The 19,883-nt window shown below is 58.4% G+C and overlaps 2 protein-coding genes across 4 annotated transcripts; one reads left to right on the top strand and one right to left on the bottom strand.

The window, feature by feature from the left end:
* Positions 1–4,760: 4,760 nt before the first annotated feature.
* Positions 4,761–10,599, bottom strand: LOC122380866. The gene is made up of 2 exons (XM_043364394.1): positions 6,598–10,599; positions 4,761–5,315 (listed from the first exon to the last, which is right to left on the bottom strand). Exons 1-2 carry the CDS (start codon positions 8,139–8,141, stop codon positions 5,168–5,170), a joined length of 1,692 nt encoding a protein of 563 aa, XP_043220329.1. The 5' UTR covers positions 8,142–10,599; the 3' UTR covers positions 4,761–5,167.
* Positions 10,600–12,331: 1,732 nt separating this feature from the next.
* On the top strand, positions 12,332–19,673 carry LOC122380865. 3 transcript variants are annotated; one of them, XM_043364393.1, is made up of 2 exons: positions 12,332–12,553; positions 14,728–19,673. In XM_043364393.1, the coding sequence occupies exon 2, from the start codon at positions 14,740–14,742 to the stop codon at positions 15,910–15,912; it is 1,173 nt and encodes a 390-aa protein (XP_043220328.1). In that variant the 5' UTR covers positions 12,332–12,553; positions 14,728–14,739; the 3' UTR covers positions 15,913–19,673. The 3 variants fall into 3 exon arrangements, with proteins under 3 accessions (XP_043220328.1, XP_043220326.1, XP_043220327.1); XM_043364391.1 differs by having other exon boundaries at positions 14,097–19,673; XM_043364392.1 differs by having other exon boundaries at positions 12,332–17,292; positions 18,575–19,673.
* Positions 19,674–19,883: the final 210 nt, after the last annotated feature.

Raw genomic sequence — 19,883 nt, 5'->3', positions numbered from 1 at the left:
TCCTGAGGAATATCCTGGCCGGTAAAATCCGTTCTTCTAACCTCCTTGGTAGATTTCCGCTCCATGTGCCGCCGCGATCAACCCGCTCACAGCGGCTCTTCGCCGAGCTTCCCTGGCGCGTACGGACCGTCGGGGATGGTTTTCTGCGCCGACTACCGAGGGCCATGAACGTGTTTTTAACTAGAAGTCCCGCTGATGTTTTTAGCGATAGTTTCTACACTTTTAGAGGACACGTTTTAAACTATGCGAAAGGGATGGAAGCGGCGTGATCGCATCCGCTGTGCTTTTAGTGTTTCTTGTTTACTAGGCTTTTTAGGCTATTATTTATTTATTTACATCTCCTGTGTTTATAACCCTACGTGTTTTATCTTCAGTGTGTGTGTGTGTGTATGTAGGTGTGTGTGTGTTGTGTGTGTGGGTGTGTGCTGTTTTACTGTCTCTTTGACTTCGCCTTTTAAGTGGACTTATTGTCTGTTGGCGATTTTAAATATACAAATACAAATACAAATACAAACATGTATAATATACCTGACTGAACGCGGAAAAGCCAGTTTACTGGAAGTGTTCTAAATACATCTGATTCTGATTCTGATTCTGATTCTAAAACGCAATTAATTTAGATGACCTAGGTTGACCTTGACCCTGACCTTGACATCTGTACATCGTCGAACAACATGTTCCATGATAGGTGGGAGGTAAGACTGGCAAAAAAGGCCGAAATCCAGGTGCTAAAAGCTCACAAGGCCCACAGCCAACGCAAGATGTTGAGAATTGGTCATTTGGGTCATGACATGACCTGAAAAACAAGGTCATATCGTCAAAACCAAGAACGACAGAAACTTGAAATTTTCAGTGAACATCAAGAAAGGATAGAGCAGCTATACGAAAAATCAGGCTTCTAGCTTAAAAAATGTTGAGTGCAGAGCAGAAAGACTACCTGGGGGGTGGGGGGTGGCACCCCTCCATGTGCGGGCGAGGGTTAACAGACCAAAACGCGTTTCGAATAAACCGTCATCATCTCAGTATGATAGAAACCAAGATAGAAACCGTAGTTGTGCGTATATGTTACGGGTCATATGCTAACTTGGGCAGTATGCAAACTGCCCGGGCAGTATGCATACTACCCAACAGCCCGGGCAGTATGCATACCGCCCGGGTAGTATGCATACTACCCGACCCCTTGGGCAGTATGCATACTACCCGACCCCTTGGGCAGTATGCATACCGCCCGGGCAGTATGCATACCGCCCGGGCAGTATGCATACCTCCCGGGTAGCATGCATACCACCCACCTTTCTTCTCACGGGCAAGATGTTTACTCGGGCAGTATGTTGACTACACTTCGTGAGGCTTGTTAATGCAATAACTCGCGTATATATGTGAATGACAAACGTTTTAACCTTCCGGGTGGTGGTGGGGGGGGGGGGCATTTTTTGTCCCCTCTTAGTTTTTTTTCGATATATCTCCAGAATTCCGCTGCGCCGATTGCCACCAAACTTTCAGTACCCTCCCGGGATCGTAGCTATTTCACATTGTGACCAAAATTTTCCAAAGGCTATCATAGGTTGGCCGCTAATGACGTCAGAGTGACGTCATTTCTGCCATTTTCGACCCAAAAAAGGTTTCGCGGGAAGAGCTGTCAGGCCTACAGCTTTATCGATACAGAAAATGTTTAACCCTCGCCGGACCTATTGGTTTTCTACATACGCGCCGGCCGAGGGGGGGGGGGGGCGGGTACGACCCCCCCCCTCGCCGTTTCGCCCCTGGTGGAGCTAGCGCGTCGCGGAAAAAACGAGCGTGTGCGCCGTTACGAGACGCAGAGATTGGTACCCGATTTTAAGGTCCTAGGTCAACCGGTGATCTCTGAGGTCAGGTCAAGTGCCCCAAGGTACGGTTCAGTTTTTGGTGAATAACTTCGCCAAAAATGGCCGTAGAGCCGCGATTTTGGCAGCATCATGTTCGCCTCGCTCAGGCGCGTCGACTGATATACTTTTTGTCCGGGTCAGGTCAACTTGGGGTGTTGACCTCAGGTCAAGGTCAGGTCAGCACCCCCAGGTCACGAAGTTGGTCGAAAGAGGTCATGTCGCATATCATTCGATTCGGCAGGCCTTCCTGAGTCCATTGGTGGCTTTCCCGACTCGCTAGCTCCATTTGATCAAGAGTTATTGACGAAAAGCTAATATGACCTTGATGACGTCATAAATGACGTCACGCAAGGTCAACATTGCAAAAATGACGCATCTAACCTTGCAAGGAGTGCATCAAATCACGATTCTGTGTGCTTGAGATAGTTTGAGATCGTTCCCGGCGCCAGAATAGCAGTTTTCATTTTTTCCCATTGACTTATAATGTCACGAAAATGACCTGACCTCATATGACCTTTAGGAAAAATCCGAGATATAAAAGTTGTGGGACTCATAATGGATACTAGATCCTGCAAGTTTCGATTCCCTGTGACATCTCCTCTGGCAGTGAGGGCGTTGCGAAGTTGCGACATCTGAAGACCGTGCAGAGGTTCACTTATGACGTCATAGGTCAGTGACCTGACCTGACCCAAAAATGCAGTTGGTGTCAAAAGATGCGGCTTGGATCAAAGGTCAGGTATGCCAAGTTCAGCTCTCTATCGCCAGCGTGTTCGGAGCTATCGCGAAAAAAAACCCTATGGGGGGCGGCACCCGCCCCCCCCCCCCCCCTCGGCCGGCGAGGGTTAAGAATAGGTATAAAAGGTGTCGAATTAGAGGGCTACAAAACTGCTATTTCGGATTTTTAAAATTTTTGGATTTTGACCGCCCCCCCCCCCCCAATCAAAAAAGTAATTTTTTGAATATAATAGGCAAAAAATCCAAAAAGTTTTTTTTTAATTTCGAAAAAACGGAAAATATGTGATAGTCCCTACCGCCTTCTATCCACATACCTTGAGATTGATTCCTCTTTTTTGGCAAAGTTATAGCGAAAAAAGAACCGTTCAAAACTGATGACGTCAAATTTTGTCGTCGTTTCATTTCACTCAGTTCACGCTTCACAATGACAGGTGACTTGTTGACCACTGGTTATTCAACAATGGAATTGGGAAAAAATAAGTTCAACACTTTATTCCAATCCTCATTCCATCCTACGATCGATCAATCACGTTTGAATACAAAAATTCTTCTCCGTCGATCTATTGTTATCTAGAGAGCCATTTATATTCTTAATGTGGACATGGATTACACAACTTTAAGTCGGAAAGCGGGCAGTATGCAAACTGCCCAAGCTTTTGGGCGGTATGCATACTGCCCAAGGGGTCGGGTAGTATGCATACTACCCGGGCGGTATGCATACTGCCCGGGCTGTTGGGTAGTATGCATACTGCCCGGGTAGTTTGCATACTGCCCAAGTTAGCATATGACCCGTAACATATACAAATCAACATTCGAAAATATGACGCTCTCATTACGTGCTATGCAAGTTAACCCGCGCGGGGCTGGGGGGGGGGTAAATTTTACCCCCCTCGCGAATTTTTGCGATATCTCAAAAACGGCGGCGCGCAGCGCCGCCAAACTTTCAGTACCTTTTATCAATTAGACACGTTCCCTGAAAATTTGAGCGAAATCCGTCGGAAAGTTTTTGAGAAATTGACGTTTTAGTGACGTCATGTTCGCCATTTTCGCCTCAAAAACGGCAAAAGTTCAAACGCCGGTAACATCTTCATTTTTAAAGGAATCAAGACGTAACAAAAAAGGTTATACGTAATTTTACTTTGTCTATCAAATGGTTATCTCGGTTTTTTGAAAATTTTGGATTTTGGCATAATTTTTTTTCAAAAAACTGACTTTTTTGGGAAAATCATTATAAAATCCAAAATTTTAGATCTATCGAAAAAACCGGAATATATGTCAGAGAAGTGGTCTATGTGCACCTACATACCAAATTTTAGAAGAATCGGTTCAAAAATGTGGGAGTTATTCAAAATTTTATGACGTCACGACACACAATTTTTTGAAAAATGACTTTTTTGGAAGTTTTAGACCTCGTACGGAAACAAAAATAGCACCATTCGATTCGCCGTGAAAAACTGCATCAGATAGACACCTTTTTAGGCCTTAACAACCAACTTCAAAATTTGACCTCACTTGACCTGACCTTGACCTGACCTCGACCTGAAATTCATCCAGAGGTGGTCCATATCATTTAATGAGTGTGCCTATTGAATTCTATGAGTAAAATGACCCATAAAACATGTGTCGCACATGCCCTTTTCTATATTTTGTTTTTTGGTGACCTGACCTGACCTGACCTGACCTTGACCTTGACCTCTGAATGATATTGTATGCAACGAATATTGTCTTGGTAGCCTAAGAACACGTTTTGGGCGATCAGTCTCAGTCCATGACTCCATTCTTCGGCAACTACGGTGCAAGGCCGATACTGTAGAAACTTGCAATTTGTACCCTTGACCTGACCTTGACCTTGACCTCAAACTTTAAATTAAGTACATGTTTTTAGTAGTTCGTGATGAGAGCTTTCGATTGGCGTTTGAATTTTCCAAATCGGACCATTAGTTCGGGAGATAACAGGGGGGGGGGTAAAATTTACCCCCCCCCAGCCCCGCGCGTTCGGCTGGAGACCCCAGCCCCGCGCGGGTTAAGGTTACCTACGTAAAGCAAAAACACGCACATCAGATATCGCGCTCCCATACCCCCACCGAACCGCGAGAAGACGTACGGGAGACTTGACGTTATTTATGTTGATGATGCTGCGCGAATTGTGTGATTTGATGTGTATTAAAAGGCGCCACACACATTGACAACGCAGGAAAATGCTGAGATACAATGGCACGGAATACGGTGCGACCACGCTCCCGCGGCCGGAGAACAAGAACTATCCGCCGTGTCGGGAACGCGGTTTACATCACGCATGTGGCGCGACCACGCCCCCCGCAGCCGGGTGGCGAACTCAGCGCACCCGCTGTGTCGGGGAAGCGCGGGCAAACGCGCGACTCTTGGATAACATATGAACACAGTGACGACCGCGCAACTATTGCGCGACCACGCCCCTTGTCGTTCCTCCGCGGCCGGATGACTGAGGCCACCCGCCGTGTCGGAGGACGCTCAAGGAAACAGGTCGATGTGAATAAACATAACACAGGAACCAGCGGCAGTAGAACATAAGCACGCAAATGTGGCGACTACGCCACCCGCGGCCGGGGGACGCAAGCCACCCGCCGTGTCGGGGGACGAGGCCAACAACGAAACACAAAACAAAAAACGGAACGCGGCGCTTGGCTAACCATAAACCGCCACACGAAAACCCTGGGACCCGGCGGTGAGCACTGGATGGGTGACGCCAGCTCGCGCGATACGCTGTGCGCGGCTGAGCTTGTGCGGCTGACATACCCGTCTCCGCGGCCGGGCCCGTCCCGGACGCCGCCGTGTCGGAAGGACGGAAATGTCTGTGCGAAGCGGAACTGGCACGACCTCAGTGGGGATGCTGACGAGCGGGGGGAGCGGCCAGCTGCGATAGTGAGACGGGGAGCCGCAGATACCGCCGAACGGCCGATGACGCCCATCGGCCGGCCTCCTTGAGCTGCAACTCGGTCATGCCGAGCTGAGCGCCGTATGAAGCGCCGCCTATGCGGAAGCAATGCCCGGCAAGTCGCCGAACATCTAGCCCCGCCAGGCGCCCCGCCTGTCTCACGACTTGGGTGAGCTGTCGGGTAGTAATGGGACGGCCGCTGCCCGAGAGGAACAGGAAATCGCTGTGGCGGCCGACCGGGCGCACGCTCAGAAATTCCTGCACCGCACGCACAGGGCAACAGGCCAGATCAGGGCGAGCCACAAGCTCGGTAGTGAACGGCACCGGCGACGTTTTGGATGAGGGAATGGTGAGCGACAAGCCGTCCCGGTGCACACTTACGTGGTGCACACGGACGGTGTGGGCGGGGTTGGCACCCAACACGACTTCTCCGGGCCGCAGCATGCCGAAAAAAGCCAGGGAGCATATGGCACGAAAGGCGGCCCTGTCGACAGCGGGCAGCGGCAGTCGGCTCACCGCCGCGCACAGGCGGCCGAGCTCGTCGAGGGTGACGGCAGTACGCGTGTCTCGTGATGGACGCAACCGCCGAGCCCCGGCGAGCAATTTGCGCACCCGAAAATCGGCGGTGGGATCAGCCAAGCCACGGATGCGGTGGCCGTAAGCGATCGCCGAACAATGGCTGGCTAATGCTGAGGCCCCACTGCCAGCCCGGAAACAGGCCCCGATGAAGTCGACCACCGTCGCAGTGGCGATTGGGAAGAGGGGAATGGCCGGGCCGATGCCGATAAAATGGCGGACGCGGTCCCACGTCCCGCGGTAAGCACGCGCTGTTGCCGGTGCCAAGGCCGCTGCCTCCAGTGCAGTCACGTCTGCAGCATAGCGAAGTCGGCCCAGTCCCATGATGTCGGCTCCGCGTCGGCCGACGGCCGCACTTCCCGGAACACCTGCGTGAGACCCCGGGAGAGAGCGTCAGGAGCGACGTTCCGAATACCGGGGACATGGTTAGCACGCACTAGAATATTGTACCGCATGGTGATGAGAAAGAGGTGGCGGAGCCAGCGCATTGCGGCAGGGGACCGCGATGACTGCGAGTTAATGGCCGCGACGACGCCGCTGTTGTCCGATCGGACTATGACGCAGCGGCGGGTCAAGTCTGATGCCCACACGTGCATAGCAACGACGACGGCGACGAGCTCTAGCACTCCGATATCGGCGCCTTGAAGCCATTCGGGCCACGTCCCGAGCAGCCAGCGTGAGCCGCAGATGGCCCCGAGACCCACCCCGGCAGAGGCGTCGGTCTCCAGACACACCGCGGCCGCCTGCGTCCAGCGCCGCTCATCGAGCAGCGAACGCCCGTTGAAGTGCTGCAGGAATAGAAGCCAGGCTGACATGTCGAGGCGCGACGCCCTGGTGAGGGAGACGCGGTGGTGCGGCCGACGGACACCGGCGCAGAGATCGGAGAGACGACGAAGGAACGGCCGGCCGAGCGGCACTGCGAGGCACGCAAAGTTCAACAGCCCAATGCAGGTCTGAACTTGCCGTAGGGGTGCTTTCCGCCGCCGGCTGAGGTCGGCCACGGCATCCCTTGCTCGCTCCACTTTATCGGTGGGCAGGCGCAAAACCCGTTCTGCGACGTCCAGCTCCACCCCTAAAAATGTGAGCCGCTGGCAGGGCAGCACCGTCTTGTCGGGATGGAGGGGGACGTTGAGGAGGTGGCACATGGCCGTGAAGCCCCGCAGGGACGACGCACATGCCGACTTCGACGCGCCGATAAAAAGAAAATCGTCCAGCACGGCGACGATGTGGCCGGCGCCGAAGTGGCGCTGCGCTATCCATACCAGCGCGTCGCTGAAAGTCTGAAAAATCTGAGCACTGCTTGCACACCCCATGGGCAGCGCACGGTCGGCGTAGATCAGCCCGCGCCAGCGGAAGCCGAGTAGCGCAGAATCACGTTCGGTCGTGGGCAGTAGGCGGAAGGCTTGCACGATGTCAGATTTAGCCAAAAATGCGTGGTCAAAATGGGAGATGTACTCCACCGCCTCGTCCAAGGAACCGTATTGCACGGCCGTGAACTCGCGTGGTATGTAGTCATTGATAGACTCACCGGCCGGGAAAGATAGGTGATGGATCACGCGGAAGGAGCCCGGCGACTTTTTTGGCACCAGACCGATGGGTGAGATACGCTTAACCGGGGAGGGCCCGTCAGCGGCAAACGGACCGGCGAGGCGGCCGGCCTTCAGCTCCGAAGATACGTAATCGTCAATAATTTGAGGTGCGAGATCACAGGAAGGAAGGTTGTGTGTTGACCCCCCTGTCCCGGTTATGGCAGAGCCAGTGGAAAATCCAGAGCGAAACCCCGACACTAGATAGTGGCGCAACTCTTCATTGTAGCCGGACAGAAGCTGGTGGAGCGTGTCGGCCGGCACCATCGGCGAAAAGGCGACGGCAGATGTACAAGATGGTTTAGCGGGAGCCAGCTGCACCGGCGGCGGCGCTGCCGGGGCCGGCGCGTCTGTGCACCGGCCGGGCAGGTCGAGTGGCACACTGATGTGCCGGGTGACTGCCGCGGCATGTACGGCAGGCGTGAGTGAACCGACAGACGCGGGCCGAGCAGCCCTGTTGGCCATTGTATGCGAAGCATGGCCGAAATCGAGATCCAGCGGCCGCTTGTCGCTGCGGAACCGGAGCGGCTCTGGCCACGCCGCCAACACCCCTGGCTATGGCCATGAGCCATAAGGGGGACGTAGCGGCGGTGGCACCCCAAGGGTGACGAGCGGGGTCTGATTCGCGTGCCCGCCGAAAGGTCTCATCAAAGTCGCGCCATGCGACGCCCAGACCGCTCACGGACAGGGAGCCAACCTGCCGCATGTAAGCGAGAAGGCCCACCGCCGCGTCTGGGTGCGCCTCGGCGTAGATGCCGGCAAACCGCGTAAATGCGATGCTCCACGCACCGAACGAGGTAATTGGGCGTGTCACGCGAGGAGCGGCGCGCAAGGTGCCGTCGACCAGCTGGAAGGAGGGTGGACGCTCGGTAGCGGACCGGTCATAGGAATCGAGTAGTAGAGCTAGATCGACGAATTTGTCCGCCTGGATCCTGCTCCGCAATGCCGGCGCCACCGCCGAGGTATCTTCACACAGCTCTAGCCCCAGCCCGGCGCTTGTACCTGGCAGATGTGGCGGAGAGCCGGTCGGAGGTGTCGCCGATGGTGGTGGTAGAGGCGGCGGCGGCGGTGCCATTGGCGGCGGCAGCGCCGGCGGCGGCGATGGCGAACGTGTAGTGGTCGGCGGCGTATCCTGCTGTGCTGAGGGTCCGGCGGCGTCGCGGCAGCCCGCGAGCCCGGTAGAGCCACAGGCAGCGGTCGGGCCGACGGTCAGCAGCGCGTCCCGCACGACGTCTGCGACGACGGCCCGCAACTGAGCGGCGTCGAGCACGACCGCCTGCCCGGCGACAGCGGGCCGCTGCGTAGCGGCTGGCTCCGACGGCTGTCTGCCGCGGGGCGGCGCGGCTGCTCGCCGCCGGGGCCCGGCGGGGACTGACGCGCCGGACTGGCGCCGCGTGGATTGGCGGCGGGCGCGCGCAGCGCCGTCCGGCTGGCTCACTGCGCGGCCGCGCACCGGCGCGCGCGCCTTCGGCATGGCTCGGTAGTCATGAAACGAGAAACACACGACGGTTAGACGGTCCTGTATTGACATCACAGTGCACACGTGTTATGCCGAACACACCAGTCAGTGGGGCGCCCTCAGATGAGGAGGGTAGAGGCGGCGGTCGCATTTATCAGATCGATGAGGCATGCCCAGCCCTCCCCGGAAGGGTGGACCCCATCGGCGCCCACAAAGCCCATCGCTGGTTGGAAGGGCAGAGGGTCACTGGGAAGTCCTCGCGGTGTTTCCCGCATAGCCGCCGGAGGAGGAGGTTCATCAGCCGCCGCCGACGACGAAACGCCGCCACCGAGACCGGCCCACGCCGGCAGACTGCTCGCGGCGGAATCGGCAGCAGGTGTAACTGACGGGCGCCAGCGGCAAAGATCCCGAGCGCCAGCTCCCGAAAGAGCTGCACGAGCACGCGAGGGCTAAACGGATTGGAGGCGACGTCGTTGCCGCCAGCAACCAGCAGGACCTGCGTGGGACGGAGCTGCCGGACGGTCGCAATTGCCCACTGCCGAAACCCGTCGTCGGCAATACGGGCCCCGCGCCAGCCCGCCGTGCGGACCCGCCCGTGCAGCCCTCTTCGGCGGCCCGCCCAATACGCGAAACTGACGCCGACTACTATTAGCATGACCTGGAACAACAGGGCGAGGACAGCCAAGTCATAGCGTTGTCACGGCTCGGGTAGTTAACACGTAATGTTGCGACATGCGAAGCATGGCCAGTACAAATATATTCGAAAACATACATATGCCGATCCCCGTTACTTTCCGGGACATAATGGAATAACTGAGCCCGTCGGTGCGCCGAGCCGGGTCAAGGGAGCGAAATCCGGGAGCGCTAAGGGCGATGCATGCAACGAATCCCGTGGAGCAGAACCTGCCGTGACGTGCCCCAGGCAGAGACTCCGAACACCTCGCCAGACGAAGTAACAGAGCCGGGACGGATAGCGCTAACCCCGTTTGTATGGGCCAGGAAATCACGGAACAAACGCTGGCCCATTGGTAGTGCACGGGGCCTACCGAGCAGGACCAGGGGAGCGACACGGCGAATAGCCGGGTCAAGCTCACGGATCATCCCAATGAAAGTGACCCACAGGTCACACCGGCGGGAGCGGTGGTCATGTGTTCCGCTGTAGGGTCTCATGCAACACCCCGACGGGTTCCACCTGGCGATGGAAACATAGCTGGCAACAGGCCAGCACGTGCCCCTGGCAGGGACTCCGAACACCGCGCCGGACGGTGGACCGGAGCCAGGACAGACAGCGCATCCCAACCTGCGGGCTGGACACCCCGGCTGCCAGTGCAGCCCACCGGCAGACCGCGCACCGGCGCAACAGCGTCATCACAGACGGCTGCAAACTGCAGGGGTTCGACCACAACATAGAACGGGCCAACAGGCAATGATACACGCCGAGAACATAACGGGAATTGGAGGCTGAAAGTACTCGGCGCCCTTCTGGGAGAATGGCGCACTTTTAACAGCACCGCGCCATTCTCATGGTCTAACGGCGCCCTCCTGACCGTCTCGCGTCCTTAGGTCTCTGTTCACCGTGCATCCCTCGACTATTCGGCGCCCTTCTGGCCTCTCAGCGCCCCTGAACCACATATAGCGTTTTCAATCACTCGGCACCCTTTTACGAGAATGGCGCCCTTTTCATGATCTCAAGGCGCCCTCGTAACCATCTGGCGCCCCCACGTCCCCACCAACGTAGCACTACTGACTGTGCGGCGCCCTTCTGGCCTCTTAGCGCCCCTGGACCACATAGCGTTTTCAATCACTCGGCGCCCTCCTAAGAGAATGGCGCCCTGTTCATCGTCTCACGGCGCCCTCATAAGTCGTAACCGTCTGGCGCCTCCACATTTGGTGCCCCTCCTACTGGATGGCGCCTCTCTACATATTTTTTACGTCCTTCCGGTCAGTTTCCACTTTTAAGCGTGTATTTGCTTAGTCAGACACGTCACTTGAAGCGCCATTCGGCTAGCAATGTTATCAAATTCGGTGTTAATTTAGGCTCCCACATAAAGAATATCTATCGCGCCCCAAAACGGCCTGGCGCCGGGCGCCCCTACCGCTGGGCACCCACAATCATTTTAGGAAAATTACACCCCTGCCCGTATGTGTGGTTAACTTTAAGCTGATCCTCAAGTACCTATGTGTTTGTCTCTTCCTTATTGTCGTTTGATAAATTCCATTTATCCTACATGTATAATTGACCCAAGAAGCCATCGCAATACTAATCAGTGGCGAATCCAAGGGTGGAGGTCACATGGGTCATGACTTAGGGCCTGGGGTCACCACATGCCTGCCAGGAGCACCACAGGCCTGACAGCCGACAGGGGCACCACAGGCCCGCCAGGGGTGCCAAAGGCCTAGCAGGGGCACCACGAGCCTGTCAGTGGCACCACAGGCCTGTCAGGAGCACCATCGGCCTAGCAAAAGCACTACAGGTCTTCCAGGGGCACCACAGACCTGCCAGGGGCACCAGAGGCCTGTCAGGGACACTATCGGCTTCGCAGGGGAACCACCGGCTTCGCAAGGGCACCATGGGCCTGTCAAGGGCACCACAAGCCTGTCGTTGGCAATTTAGGATTGTCAGAGGCACCACAAACCTGTCAAGGGCACCTGCGTTCTAACAGGGGCACCACAAACCTGCCAAGGCCCAGGGACACCACAGGCCTAGCAAGGACACCACAGGCCTAGCAAGGACACCACAGGCCTGTCAGGGGCACCACGGGCCTGTCAGGGCCCATAGGCACCTAAGTCATGTCAGGGCCCACCGTAGGCTTGTCAGGGGGCAGGGTAGGTAGGTACCACAGTCTTTCCAGGGGCACCAGCGGCTAAGCAGGGGCACCAGTCATCACATGACTAACCAAAAATAAAGAAAAAAAAACTGAAAATAGGGCACCACCAAAATCAAGTGGCCGAAATCCGTTGAGGTTTTAATTTTGGGCATAGGTAGGGGCACCACTTCGATTCATGACCCTCCCCTTGGAGTTTTCCCGAATCCGCCCTGGTACTAATACATCAAATTTAAGGGGGGGCACCTTGCTATTGGTGCCCCCCTTGCAGAATTCAAGGGGGGCACGGTGCCCCGGTGCCCCCCCCCCGTTCCGCCGCCTATGGTGTAACACAGTGACATCCTCTGATTGGTTGGTGGTCCCCAAAATGGTCTTTCAGGGGCCCTGGCACCTGGAAAGCATTTATCGGTCAGCCGTGCGGCAACGTAGTACAGTGCGATATATATTAACCGTACCGTAAAGTGAAATCTACCGTACCGGAGACAGGCGTAGTTGGCGCATGCGCCGTACGAGCGCATCGCCTAGCCGCCATTGTCGCTTCAGAGCTCAACCGCAGCGGACACGAGTGGTTTCTGCGAGTGATTTCTTCTGTCGTGAGTACACATTACGGGCGTTATGAGCCACGCTTGAGAGCACAAGCAGCTATAGCCCGGTGAATTCCCTGTGTTGGGTGCGTGTCCAGGCTGCGGCAGTAAATCACAGTATCAGTTACGCCTCGCCTGCCGTATTTTTCCGGATCGTGTCCGTCAATCGGCGGTTGCCGTTGCTTACAAGCGCTATGCTAGATGCTCTGCCCCTGCTCTATGTATGGTATATATTTTTGCCGGCACCGTTCCGGCCCCGTGTCTGTTCCGTGTGGCGTCCGGCCCCAACGTGCTCTATGGTGCTTGTTCTGGGCCGACCCCCATTTCCTGGCCAGATGGTTCCAACATGGCGCATCTTCCCTTCCCTTCCACGGCGGCGGGTATCATCGGTGGGACAGCCGCGGGGCGGCGTGGTTCCACGGGACGGGATTGGTCGGCTCGGGGGCTACGTCATCGCACTTCCCGCGCCGCTCGCGCCACCTATGATCCGGCCGCTTTCCATTGTCTTTCATAGGGTCGGGTAGCTTTCGTTCGCGCAGCGGAAAGGTCCCGCGCGCCGGCATATTAGTCTACGGTCCGGTGGTGTAGTGGTTAGCGTCGTCGCGTTCAGCGCGGGGATTTCGGGTTCGATTCCCGGTTGGACCTAAACTTTTATAGGGCTTGGTTTGAGCCTCGTTAATGGCAAAGTTTTTTCACAGATTCTCTATTGCCGCTTTGGCGCGTGTGGGCGGTTTTCGTCGTACTTTCAGCCTCCAATTCCCGTTATGTTCTCGGCGTGTATCATTGCCTGTTGGCCCGTTCTATGTTGTGGTCGAACCCCTGCAGTTTGCAGCCGTCTGTGATGACGCTGTTGCGCCGGTGCGCGGTCTGCCGGTGGGCTGCACTGGCAGCCGGGGTGTCCAGCCCGCAGGTTGGGATGCGCTGTCTGTCCTGGCTCCGGTCCACCGTCCGGCGCGGTGTTCGGAGTCCCTGCCAGGGGCACGTGCTGGCCTGTTGCCAGCTATGTTTCCATCGCCAGGTGGAACCCGTCGGGGTGTTGCATGAGACCCTACAGCGGAACACATGACCACCGCTCCCGCCGGTGTGACCTGTGGGTCACTTTCATTGGGATGATCCGTGAGCTTGACCCGGCTATTCGCCGTGTCGCTCCCCTGGTCCTGCTCGGTAGGCCCCGTGCACTACCAATGGGCCAGCGTTTGTTCCGTGATTTCCTGGCCCATACAAACGGGGTTAGCGCTATCCGTCCCGGCTCTGTTACTTCGTCTGGCGAGGTGTTCGGAGTCTCTGCCTGGGGCACGTCACGGCAGGTTCTGCTCCACGGGATTCGTTGCATGCATCGCCCTTAGCGCTCCCGGATTTCGCTCCCTTGACCCGGCTCGGCGCACCGACGGGCTCAGTTATTCCATTATGTCCCGGAAAGTAACGGGGATCGGCATATGTATGTTTTCGAATATATTTGTACTGGCCATGCTTCGCATGTCGCAACATTACGTGTTAACTACCCGAGCCGTGACAACGCTATGACTTGGCTGTCCTCGCCCTGTTGTTCCAGGTCATGCTAATAGTAGTCGGCGTCAGTTTCGCGTATTGGGCGGGCCGCCGAAGAGGGCTGCACGGGCGGGTCCGCACGGCGGGCTGGCGCGGGGCCCGTATTGCCGACGACGGGTTTCGGCAGTGGGCAATTGCGACCGTCCGGCAGCTCCGTCCCACGCAGGTCCTGCTGGTTGCTGGCGGCAACGACGTCGCCTCCAATCCGTTTAGCCCTCGCGTGCTCGTGCAGCTCTTTCGGGAGCTGGCGCTCGGGATCTTTGCCGCTGGCGCCCGTCAGTTACACCTGCTGCCGATTCCGCCGCGAGCAGTCTGCCGGCGTGGGCCGGTCTCGGTGGCGGCGTTTCGTCGTCGGCGGCGGCTGATGAACCTCCTCCTCCGGCGGCTATGCGGGAAACACCGCGAGGACTTCCCAGTGACCCTCTGCCCTTCCAACCAGCGATGGGCTTTGTGGGCGCCGATGGGGTCCACCCTTCCGGGGAGGGCTGGGCATGCCTCATCGATCTGATAAATGCGACCGCCGCCTCTACCCTCCTCATCTGAGGGCGCCCCACTGACTGGTGTGTTCGGCATAACACGTGTGCACTGTGATGTCAATACAGGACCGTCTAACCGTCGTGTGTTTCTCGTTTCATGACTACCGAGCCATGCCGAAGGCGCGCGCGCCGGTGCGCGGCCGCGCAGTGAGCCAGCCGGACGGCGCTGCGCGCGCCCGCCGCCAATCCACGCGGCGCCAGTCCGGCGCGTCAGTCCCCGCCGGGCCCCGGCGGCGAGCAGCCGCGCCGCCCCGCGGCAGACAGCCGTCGGAGCCAGCCGCTACGCAGCGGCCCGCTGTCGCCGGGCAGGCGGTCGTGCTCGACGCCGCTCAGTTGCGGGCCGTCGTCGCAGACGTCGTGCGGGACGCGCTGCTGACCGTCGGCCCGACCGCTGCCTGTGGCTCTACCGGGCTCGCGGGCTGCCGCGACGCCGCCGGACCCTCAGCACAGCAGGATACGCCGCCGACCACTACACGTTCGCCATCGCCGCCGCCGGCGCTGCCGCCGCCAATGGCACCGCCGCCGCCGCCTCTACCACCACCATCGGCGACACCTCCGACCGGCTCTCCGCCACATCTGCCAGGTACAAGCGCCGGGCTGGGGCTAGAGCTGTGTGAAGATACCTCGGCGGTGGCGCCGGCATTGCGGAGCAGGATCCAGGCGGACAAATTCGTCGATCTAGCTCTACTACTCGATTCCTATGACCGGTCCGCTACCGAGCGTCCACCCTCCTTCCAGCTGGTCGACGGCACCTTGCGCGCCGCTCCTCGCGTGACACGCCCAATTACCTCGTTCGGTGCGTGGAGCATCGCATTTACGCGGTTTGCCGGCATCTACGCCGAGGCGCACCCAGACGCGGCGGTGGGCCTTCTCGCTTACATGCGGCAGGTTGGCTCCCTGTCCGTGAGCGGTCTGGGCGTCGCATGGCGCGACTTTGATGAGACCTTTCGGCGGGCACGCGAATCAGACCCCGCTCGTCACCCTTGGGGTGCCACCGCCGCTACGTCCCCCTTATGGCTCATGGCCATAGCCAGGGGTGTTGGCGGCGTGGCCAGAGCCGCTCCGGTTCCGCAGCGACAAGCGGCCGCTGGATCTCGATTTCGGCCATGCTTCGCATACAATGGCCAACAGGGCTGCTCGGCCCGCGTCTGTCGGTTCACTCACGCCTGCCGTACATGCCGCGGCAGTCACCCGGCACATCAGTGTGCCACTCGACCTGCCCGGCCGGTGCACAGACGCGCCGGCCCCGGCAGCGCCGCCGCCGGTGCAGCTGGCTCCCGCTAAACCATCTTGTACATCTGCCGTCGCCTTTTCGCCGATGGTGCCGGCCGACACGCTCCACCAGCTTCTGTCCGGCTACAATGAAGAGTTGCGCCACTATCTAGTGTCGGGGTTTCGCTCTGGATTTTCCACTGGCTCTGCCATAACCGGGACAGGGGGGTCAACACACAACCTTCCTTCCTGTGATCTCGCACCTCAAATTATTGACGATTACGTATCTTCGGAGCTGAAGGCCGGCCGCCTCGCCGGTCCGTTTGCCGCTGACGGGCCCTCCCCGGTTAAGCGTATCTCACCCATCGGTCTGGTGCCAAAAAAGTCGCCGGGCTCCTTCCGCGTGATCCATCACCTATCTTTCCCGGCCGGTGAGTCTATCAATGACTACATACCACGCGAGTTCACGGCCGTGCAATACGGTTCCTTGGACGAGGCGGTGGAGTACATCTCCCATTTTGACCACGCATTTTTGGCTAAATCTGACATCGTGCAAGCCTTCCGCCTACTGCCCACGACCGAACGTGATTCTGCGCTACTCGGCTTCCGCTGGCGCGGGCTGATCTACGCCGACCGTGCGCTGCCCATGGGGTGTGCAAGCAGTGCTCAGATTTTTCAGACTTTCAGCGACGCGCTGGTATGGATAGCGCAGCGCCACTTCGGCGCCGGCCACATCGTCGCCGTGCTGGACGATTTTCTTTTTATCGGCGCGTCGAAGTCGGCATGTGCGTCGTCCCTGCGGGGCTTCACGGCCATGTGCCACCTCCTCAACGTCCCCCTCCATCCCGACAAGACGGTGCTGCCCTGCCAGCGGCTCACATTTTTAGGGGTGGAGCTGGACGTCGCAGAACGGGTTTTGCGCCTGCCCACCGATAAAGTGGAGCGAGCAAGGGATGCCGTGGCCGACCTCAGCCGGCGGCGGAAAGCACCCCTACGGCAAGTTCAGACCTGCATTGGGCTGTTGAACTTTGCGTGCCTCGCAGTGCCGCTCGGCCGGCCGTTCCTTCGTCGTCTCTCCGATCTCTGCGCCGGTGTCCGTCGGCCGCACCACCGCGTCTCCCTCACCAGGGCGTCGCGCCTCGACATGTCAGCCTGGCTTCTATTCCTGCAGCACTTCAACGGGCGTTCGCTGCTCGATGAGCGGCGCTGGACGCAGGCGGCCGCGGTGTGTCTGGAGACCGACGCCTCTGCCGGGGTGGGTCTCGGGGCCATCTGCGGCTCACGCTGGCTGCTCGGGACGTGGCCCGAATGGCTTCAAGGCGCCGATATCGGAGTGCTAGAGCTCGTCGCCGTCGTCGTTGCTATGCACGTGTGGGCATCAGACTTGACCCGCCGCTGCGTCATAGTCCGATCGGACAACAGCGGCGTCGTCGCGGCCATTAACTCGCAGTCATCGCGGTCCCCTGCCGCAATGCGCTGGCTCCGCCACCTCTTTCTCATCACCATGCGGTACAATATTCTAGTGCGTGCTAACCATGTCCCCGGTATTCGGAACGTCGCTCCTGACGCTCTCTCCCGGGGTCTCACGCAGGTGTTCCGGGAAGTGCGGCCGTCGGCCGACGCGGAGCCGACATCATGGGACTGGGCCGACTTCGCTATGCTGCAGACGTGACTGCACTGGAGGCAGCGGCCTTGGCACCGGCAACAGCGCGTGCTTACCGCGGGACGTGGGACCGCGTCCGCCATTTTATCGGCATCGGCCCGGCCATTCCCCTCTTCCCAATCGCCACTGCGACGGTGGTCGACTTCATCGGGGCCTGTTTCCGGGCTGGCAGTGGGGCCTCAGCATTAGCCAGCCATTGTTCGGCGATCGCTTACGGCCACCGCATCCGTGGCTTGGCTGATCCCACCGCCGATTTTCGGGTGCGCAAATTGCTCGCCGGGGCTCGGCGGTTGCGTCCATCACGAGACACGCGTACTGCCGTCACCCTCGACGAGCTCGGCCGCCTGTGCGCGGCGGTGAGCCGACTGCCGCTGCCCGCTGTCGACAGGGCCGCCTTTCGTGCCATATGCTCCCTGGCTTTTTTCGGCATGCTGCGGCCCGGAGAAGTCGTGTTGGGTGCCAACCCCGCCCACACCGTCCGTGTGCACCACGTAAGTGTGCACCGGGACGGCTTGTCGCTCACCATTCCCTCATCCAAAACGTCGCCGGTGCCGTTCACTACCGAGCTTGTGGCTCGCCCTGATCTGGCCTGTTGCCCTGTGCGTGCGGTGCAGGAATTTCTGAGCGTGCGCCCGGTCGGCCGCCACAGCGATTTCCTGTTCCTCTCGGGCAGCGGCCGTCCCATTACTACCCGACAGCTCACCCAAGTCGTGAGACAGGCGGGGCGCCTGGCGGGGCTAGATGTTCGGCGACTTGCCGGGCATTGCTTCCGCATAGGCGGCGCTTCATACGGCGCTCAGCTCGGCATGACCGAGTTGCAGCTCAAGGAGGCCGGCCGATGGGCGTCATCGGCCGTTCGGCGGTATCTGCGGCTCCCCGTCTCACTATCGCAGCTGGCCGCTCCCCCCGCTCGTCAGCATCCCCACTGAGGTCGTGCCAGTTCCGCTTCGCACAGACATTTCCGTCCTTCCGACACGGCGGCGTCCGGGACGGGCCCGGCCGCGGAGACGGGTATGTCAGCCGCACAAGCTCAGCCGCGCACAGCGTATCGCGCGAGCTGGCGTCACCCATCCAGTGCTCACCGCCGGGTCCCAGGGTTTTCGTGTGGCGGTTTATGGTTAGCCAAGCGCCGCGTTCCGTTTTTTGTTTTGTGTTTCGTTGTTGGCCTCGTCCCCCGACACGGCGGGTGGCTTGCGTCCCCCGGCCGCGGGTGGCGTAGTCGCCACATTTGCGTGCTTATGTTCTACTGCCGCTGGTTCCTGTGTTATGTTTATTCACATCGACCTGTTTCCTTGAGCGTCCTCCGACACGGCGGGTGGCCTCAGTCATCCGGCCGCGGAGGAACGACAAGGGGCGTGGTCGCGCAATAGTTGCGCGGTCGTCACTGTGTTCATATGTTATCCAAGAGTCGCGCGTTTGCCCGCGCTTCCCCGACACAGCGGGTGCGCTGAGTTCGCCACCCGGCTGCGGGGGGCGTGGTCGCGCCACATGCGTGATGTAAACCGCGTTCCCGACACGGCGGATAGTTCTTGTTCTCCGGCCGCGGGAGCGTGGTCGCACCGTATTCCGTGCCATTGTATCTCAGCATTTTCCTGCGTTGTCAATGTGTGTGGCGCCTTTTAATACACATCAAATCACACAATTCGCGCAGCATCATCAACATAAATAACGTCAAGTCTCCCGTACGTCTTCTCGCGGTTCGGTGGGGGTATGGGCGTGGTCACCTCACCAAAAAACCAGATGGACGTGAATACAGTCCCATTGTCACACTGCATCTGGTTTTGTTGCAAGCGCGAGCTCGACGGATAAATGGTCTTTCAGGGGCCCTGGCACCTGGAAAGCATTTATCGGTCAGCCGTGCGGCAACGTAGTACAGTGCGATATATATTAACCGTACCGTAAAGTGAAATCTACCGTACCGGAGACAGGCGTAGTTGGCGCATGCGCCGTACGAGCGCATCGCCTAGCCGCCATTGTCGCTTCAGAGCTCAACCGCAGCGGACACGAGTGGTTTCTCCCACCACCGGCCCCATGCGCCCTGCCGTTAATTAAGGTGTTAGGTATTGAGTGTTTATTATGCGTCGCCTACCGGATTGTATTCCTGTGTGCCATGTGGTCACCTCACCAAAAAACCAGATGGACGTGAATACAGTCCCATTGTCACACTGCATCTGGTTTTGTTGCAAGCGCGAGCTCGACGGATAAATAACATCAAAGCTGCAATTTTGACACCGTCGTGTTCGGCATGCTCACCCTCGTCGAATGATATGCTTTTTGAATGAGGTCAATTTAGGATATTGACTTCCGTCCAAGGTCAAGTCAGGTCATGACATGATGTCAAGTTACACGTTATTCAATTCGGCAGGTCTTTATGAGTCCA

The sequence above is a fragment of the Amphibalanus amphitrite genome, unplaced genomic scaffold (assembly GCF_019059575.1).
Source record: "Amphibalanus amphitrite isolate SeventyFive unplaced genomic scaffold, NRLGWU_Aamphi_draft 000108F_arrow, whole genome shotgun sequence".
NCBI classification, from domain to species: domain Eukaryota; kingdom Metazoa; phylum Arthropoda; class Thecostraca; order Balanomorpha; family Balanidae; genus Amphibalanus; species Amphibalanus amphitrite.
This window is presented reverse-complemented; position numbering and strand designations above follow the sequence as displayed.

What these genes read in the sequence shown, in the direction of transcription:
- LOC122380866 (XM_043364394.1), bottom strand. Translation starts at nt 8,141, where the DNA reads ATGGCCAACAGGGCTGCTCGGCCCGCGTCTGTCGGTTCACTCACGCCT. An exon ending in GCGGCCATTAACTCGCAGTC is followed by an intron (nt 5,316 to 6,597) that starts ATCGCGGTCCCC and finishes GGCGTCACCCAT; the next exon opens with CCAGTGCTCACCGCCGGGTC.
- LOC122380865 (XM_043364391.1), top strand. Translation starts at nt 15,749, where the DNA reads ATGGCCAACAGGGCTGCTCGGCCCGCGTCTGTCGGTTCACTCACGCCT.